General features: G+C 45.5%; 1 protein-coding gene across 1 annotated transcript in view; it reads right to left on the reverse strand.

Moving 5' to 3' along the window:
• slc8a3 (solute carrier family 8 member 3) overlaps nucleotides 1-7,393 on the reverse strand; it is a gene marked incomplete at both ends in the record, with an annotated part of 91,757 nt that continues 84,364 nt past the window's right edge. Inside the window, 4 exons of the mRNA XM_080534619.1 lie at nucleotides 1-377; nucleotides 772-1,044; nucleotides 3,743-3,842; nucleotides 4,196-4,302. Coding sequence (XP_080390745.1) covers nucleotides 1-377; nucleotides 772-1,044; nucleotides 3,743-3,842; nucleotides 4,196-4,302 — 857 coding nt within the window. The remainder of the gene's footprint in view (nucleotides 378-771; nucleotides 1,045-3,742; nucleotides 3,843-4,195; nucleotides 4,303-7,393) is intronic.

Below are 7,393 nucleotides of genomic sequence, written 5' to 3' on the forward strand. Positions count from 1 at the left end.
TTAGAAGCCCTCTATATGACAGTAGGCTTCCAGACTGGAGAAGAGGATGTACAGGAGCCACAGGCTGAAAAAGAAGGCGGAGGTGGCCAGTCTGTGGCCCCGGGGCCCGCCCAACTCTCCTCCGATGTGGGCCCGGCGCCGGTACAGCAGCACGGACACCCCCAGGAAGGCGAAGATGGTGAACAGTGTGATAGAGAAGGCCAGGGAGCCGGCCGGCACCACGAACGGCTTGCCTTGCATGTGCCAGTAGATGGCCGCCACGGACCACGCCACGCCGATGCCCAGGAAGACGTTGACCGCGTTGCTGCCGGTGACGTTGCCGATGGAGGCGTCGGCGTAGGTGTCCTGGACGGCCGAGACCTTGCTAGCGAAGGTGTCTGGAGAAAGAGAGGAAGGGAAGTGTTCAATACACGACTACATGAGGATGATGGTGAAGTGATTCACCTTGAAATTATGTAAGTCATGATGTCATGTTTGAGGTTTTCTTGACACTTTAGTTATTGAATTGCACTGCACGCACACACACACACGCACGAGCACGCACACACACACACACCAGACACATGCTCACAAACACTCTCACTCTTACACGCACGCACGCACGCACGCACGCACGCACACACACACACACACACACAGAGAAACACACACACACACACACACACACCAGACACATGCTCACAAACACTCTCACTCTCACTCTCACTCTTACACGCACGCACGCACGCACGCACGCACGCACACACACACACACAGTTCTCCAGGGCTCACCTGGGACAGATGTGCCCAGGGCCACAAACACCACAGCGGTAACCGAGTCCTTCAGGCCGATGGTGCAGCCGAAGTGGGAGGCCAGGTCGCCGATGACGGCGGTGAGCAGGCCGATGATGACGATGGAGATGATGAAGCAGGCCCAGCCGTTCATGTACTCGGTGGGCGGGACGCAGGCGAACAGAACCTTCCAGAACACGGTGAGGAAGTGCATGACGTAGTCGAAGCAGGAGGGAAGCCTTTCTTCTCCTGAGTCGTCCTCATCCTCATCTCCTAGGGAGAAGTGAGGGTGGAGTGGGGGGGAAGGAGTGGGGGGCGTAGGTTACAAGATCAAAGAGAGGACAGGGGGGATGGAGAGGAGAGGAGAGGGGGGATGTAGAGGAGAGGACAGGGGGGATGGAGAGGAGAGGAGAGGGGGGATGTAGAGGAGAGGACAGGGGGGATGTAGAGGAGAGGACAGGGGGGATGGAGAGGAGAGGACAGGGGGGATGTAGAGGAGAGGACAGGGGGGATGTAGAGGAGAGGACAGGGGGGATGTAGAGGAGAGGACAGGGGGGATGTAGAGGAGAGGACAGGGGGAAGTAGAAGAGAGGAGAGGGGGATGTAGAGGAGAGGACAGGGGGGATGGAGAGGAGAGGACAGGGGGATGGAGAGGAGAGGACAGGGGGGATGTAGAGGAGAGGACAGGGGGATGGAGAGGAGAGGAGAGGGGGATGTAGAGGAGAGGACAGGGGGGATGGAGAGGAGAGGACAGGGGGATGGAGAGGAGAGGACAGGGGGAAGTAGAAGAGAGGAAGCAGAGTGGGACAGTGAAAGGAGAGAAGTAAGAGAGGATGCCAGGGATGGAAGAATGAAATGTAGAAGAGAAAATGACAAAGAGGAAAGAATAGATGGAGGGATTTGGGAAGATAAATAGTGGCATATGGCAAAGGAGGGGAAAGAAAGGGGGAGGAAGCGATTTGTTTTTTACTTACAATGGCACATTGACTTATTTTTCATGGCAAAAACATGGGTGTATTTCAAAGTGACATCCTGGTTGTCATGTCGTGAGCTGAGAATGATAAGGTTCTATCTCCATTTAGGGTAGTTCAGAGATATTGAGCGTCAAAGTTTTTACATTCATGTTTTGTGATATGGAACCTTTGTATTTTATGAATTACTAACAAAAAAAATGTCAACACTTTAAAAATAACACCACACAGGCATTAATAAACACCTAATGGATCAGATTATGTAAAAAACAATATTTTGACAAAAATGGAGATAGAACCTTATAATTCTAACGTCACGTTGTATAATCAACTCTGAGGGGACCAATGACTGACCCCCATGCTGAGATAGAGGCGAGAGAAGGAACGACAACACAACTATACTAAGTGGGACTGTCACCTTTCAACACTGCTAGAGCCTCACAGCCTCTCTCTCTCTCTCCAGGGTTCCTACACGTTCCAACAAGTCCAATTTAAGACCTTTTTAGACCTTTTTTTAGACCTCTTTGAATAGAATTTTAGACCTATTCGCGACACCATATGATCGTTTTTGGGCATCCTCGAGGTGATGAAATTAGGGATTTCGCTGCCATACGGACAAAAAAGGAAGCGAATTGGCTTTTTTGGGGTTCCAGCTTTATTAATTTCCACGTAAAATAGATGTGGTCGGATTGATTTCCTTGCAGGATCTCATTTGTTAAGACCTAGCACCTCATTTTTAGACCAAATAACTGGAATTTGTGACCTTTTTAGGCCTTATAAGTTGGAATGCTGGATTTTAGACTTAAAGGCTTTTTAAGACCAGCGCGGGAACCCTGACATACTTCTAAAGGATGATGTGTCTTGTGTCCTTCCATTATTATTCACTAGTGAAGTTGAACTTGATTACTGAGAGAGCAGCTGAACAAGGTATGTGGGTCTGTCAGCAGAGGTCATGCAGCCTGACAGTGGCGGACTCAGGCTGTTTGAAGGGCAGGGGGGGCGAAAATAAAAAAAGGGCACCTACTGCACAACATGGGACCCCATCAGTGCACATGGTCAAGTTTAGACCATTGGAAGGGCAGCCAATAGGGCACATCTTCTAATTTTGCCACTCAAAAGGGCACTTTAGTGCAACGTTTTTCAACTGTGGGGGCACATGGTCAAGTTTAGACCATTGGACGGGCACCAATAGGGCACGTCCTCTCATTTTGCCACTCAAAATGGCACTTAAACGAGACGTTTTTCAACCGTGGGGGCACCAGGAGGGGCGGTCGCCTCCCCTGCCCCCCCCCCCTAAGTCCGCCAGTGCAGCCTGATAACGGCGGGCATCATCAGGTGACTCCCTTGGCGCCCTGCTGAAGCCGGGGGGGGGGGGGGTGATGATTCAAAGTGTCAGAGAATGTGAGGTGCATGATACATTTTTCAGCGGGGGCCTCATGAAAAAATAAAGAGTGCCGTTGGATTAAATATTTCAAGTGACGAGGCAGAGGCCTTCAAGTGAAGGTCTGAACAGTGCTTGAGACGGCAGTGGTTGGGTAGGTAAGTAAGTAAGTAAAATGTATTTGTACAGCACCTTTCCCAGACCAAGGGTCACAAAGTGCTTTACATATAGAGAACATCATAATAAAGATGAAACTGTGGGAGTGAGTAGAAACGAGGAGACGGTAGACAGGTTGTCGAGTCGGACGTTTTACTTCCCAACTTTGAATGTCAGAGCAGCAGCAATAGCATAACAGTGCAACAGCATAGTGTAACCACAACTTCACTACTCTCGTGTCTCAGGTATGGCTAACTCTAAACACTACCCAGAAAGCCCCTGGGTTAAACTCTCAACTCCTAAGACAGGTTCTGATAGGAATTTTTGGAAATAGGAGATTGTTAAGCAAAAACATTTTCCCTGTTGTTGTTTGTTCAACAACATTTAAATCTGTCACATTTAAAGCTCTCTGGAACTAAGTAGCGCCCCCTAGAGGTGGAGCCATGCAAGCGCTGGTCTTTACCTGCACTGACTGTGATGGCCTCCATGAACTGTTCTCTCCAGGAGTTGGTGCCCACCACCAGCGCAAGGTTGGTCTTCTTGATGAGCTTGTCCACTGTGCTCTACAATAAAGAGACAAAACCAATAGGCGTTAACAATCAGTTGTAGTGTTGACATCACACATAGATTTTTCCTATGCCCTGAGCTTTATGACATCAGGGCATGAAGTTCACCTGCTTCACCACAAGATGGCAGTGATATCAAATTCCATGCAACAACAATTATTTTCCTGTCTCTGTCTTTAAGAAATAAAAACACATTACAACCAAACAAGACTATGACTAAGACTATGTGTTCCACTATGTGGACAGTATGTATGAATACAGCCCTGAGTAAATGGCTGTGGTCGCTTTAACCATGTTTTTCCATCGAATTGCCCCATGGGGATAAAACGTAATATTGAATCGCTAGTCACCTTGAACTCGTAAGACTCTTCGATGATAACCTCCAGCTTGGAGTGTTCTCCAAGTACTGGCTTGCCCATCTCTGCGATCCGTTTGGCTTCCTCTTCCCCTGGTCCATCTGTGGGGAAGGGGTGGGGGGGTGGGGAGAAGAGAAGAGAGGAGAGGGGAGAGAAAGAGAGAGAGGGGAGGGGAGGGGAGGGAGAGAGTGAACCAATAAGCTGAGCTGTGACCGCTGAGCAGAATTCAATTAATTGTAATGCTTTGTGGAGGTTATCAGTTAGACCTCCACAGATGAAGACAAGGCAGGGACTCAAGGTAATGTTTGATATTTGTAATTTAACGTATGTTTTATATGTTAAATGTTACTTGTAATGTATGTTTTAAATGTGGACTCCAACTAGATACGTATATGTGTTTTATATTATGCCAAATGTAAAATTGTATGATGTATGATATATTTTAATGTTTGATATTTGTCATTTAAGTATGTTTTATATGTTAAATGTTATTTGGAATGTATGTTTTAAATGTGGACCCCACTAAAAGTAGCTCATGCATATGGGTATAGCTAATGGGGTCCTTCCAATAAATAAACAATACATAAACAAATAAACTCTTAACAAACTGGGACACAGAACAGATCTAGTTGCCCCTGTTTACCACCCGTACCCTGCTGGTAACACTGTCAGCTGTGTTAGAAGAAGACAAGCTGAGATGAACGTGCATGCTTGTGCAGGCAATTGTCAAAACACAAACACAGCAAACCTCTCTTACAATTAGTCCCTCAAATGCATGCAGCTATGGCGATATTGACATTGCTCAACTATTTAAAATGACAACTTTTGCTAGCATATCAGCCCAATAGAGCTCTCAGGTCTTTTGCTAGCATATCAGCCCAATAGAGCTTTTTTTTAATGCACCTAAATTGTGGAATGCACTGCCAGTTTACATTAGGGATGCAACCTCAGCAAATATATTCAAGTCAAGACTAAAAACCCATCTTTTTAATATTGCCTTTAAATGACTAAATAATTAAATGATGATTCAATAATGATTAAAGCACTTTGACCTGCAACGTTTGCAGGAAAAGCGCTATACAAATAAAAGTTATTATTATTATTATTATTATTGCATTTCATTCTATTGTTTTCACGTGTTCCGTATGGAGCAAGGATGGAGGGGAGGTACCATACTTTGTATCACAGACCATAAACTCTGTACAAAGTGGCCATAATCGTGTCAGTTCTGCTCTGTCACCTCTACCTAGCCTCTCTGTCCATCCCTCTCCCCCTGCTCTCTCTCTGTCCATCCCTCTCCCCCTGCTCTCTCTCTCTCTGTCCATCCCTCTCCCCCTGCTCTCTCTGACTCCCCCCTGGCCCCCCTGGTGGCGAGGCCCTGCCATCTATTACACGGTCCCAGCCTGCTGGTCTACACTGACAACACGCTTACTATTAAATCGTGATCTTAGAATTATAAGGTTCTATCTCCGTTTAGGGTAGTTCAGAGATATTGAGCGTCAACGTTTTTACATTCCATTATGTTTTGTGAGATGGAACCGTTGTATTTTATGAATTACTAACTCAAAAACGTCAATTAAAAAATAAAATAACACCACACAGGCATTAATAAACACCTAATGAATCTGATTATGTAAAAAAACTAAATTTTAGAACATAATAATTCTAACGTCACAAAATATTAAAACTGCATTAAAGATCACACAGCTCAGTCCCCCCTTGATAGATAAGCACAAGCACACGCATGTACGCTCACACACCCAGGCTTGCAAACTAAAGACAGGCTAAAACAGATAATTACATACAGAGGAAAGCACACACACAAGCCTTGACATATTCATATATATTTGAAATTGGATTATCCATCCATTCCACTGCACTATGCACAATGACATTCTGACATTCTTTCCCTGAACAGTAACAAAGAATTCATCACCAAGGTAATTAAAAATAAACATTCCGGAACTTTCGGTTTGAATCAATCATTAAGTGTGGAAGAGAGGGCAGAAAACAAACCAGTAATGTTTGGGAAAAACTCTGAGCTCTAATCAATAGTAAAGTGAACCCCCCCCCACCCCCCCCCGGACATGCTTACAACCTCCCCTACCCCTACCCATCTCCCCTAACCCTGCCACCCCCCCTCCCCCCCTGGACATGCATACAACCTCCCCTACCCCTACCCATCTCCCCTAACCCTGCCACCCCCTCTCCCCCCCTGGACATGCATACAACTACCCCTAACCATTAACTCTGTGTTCTATGTGCCCATGTTTTCTGTTGCTTGTTGTTTCTGTGTTTTCAGTTTCTCCCATATTGTCAGCGTCTTTGAGCCTCGGAAAAGAAAGCACTATATAAATATAATGAATTATTATTATTATTATTATTATTATTATTATTAAAGGCTAACACCAGCATGCAGCTCTCGGCCTGGGGGAACGAACCCTCCGATCCCAAACCACAGCAAAAGTGGACAAGAGGGCGGAGCCTCAGCAGAGACGCTGACAGGAAGAGACTTACCATCTGCTAATAACCGAGCTGTGGATGAAGAGAGCAGAGAGGCAGAGAAGGAGAGAAGGAGAGGAGGAGAGGAGGAGAGGAGGAGAGAAGGAGAGGGGGGAAGAAAGGGAACATGGAGACAACAAAAAAAAAGGATAAGGAGAGGAATGGAACCGAACGACATGAGATAGGAAAATGATAAGTCAGTAGGAGGTAGAGAGAAAGCAAGAGAGGAAACAATATGATGACATCAGACCATCACACCATTGTGATGTCATTGTGATGACATCAGACCATGTATGGCCATGTGTTACTGTATACACGGTGTTGATTGGTTAGTTGATTGACTGAGTATGATGACGTTGCGAATGGATTGAGGATATGTTCTGAATGCAGAATGCACACAAATAATATATGATATATAATATATTATATTATAACAGCCAAGTGCTTTTTATAGAAAAACATTTCTGAAACAGCAAACATTAATTTCCAGCACTGAAATTAAAATTATGACATTTTCCTTTGGCTCTGAAAACAATGTCATCATGTGACCTTTATGCCATTATATCTGCTCTATCCAGGGTTCCTACAAGTTTCAACAACTCAAATGTAAGACCTTTTTAAGACCTTTTTTAGACCTCTTTGAATATAATTTTAGACCTATTCGCAGCACCATATGAATGAATGAATGAA

This window comes from Nansenia antarctica (genome assembly GCF_963989245.1).
Source record: "Nansenia antarctica genome assembly, chromosome: 1".
In the NCBI taxonomy this organism is placed as follows: Eukaryota; Metazoa; Chordata; class Actinopteri; order Argentiniformes; family Microstomatidae; genus Nansenia; species Nansenia antarctica.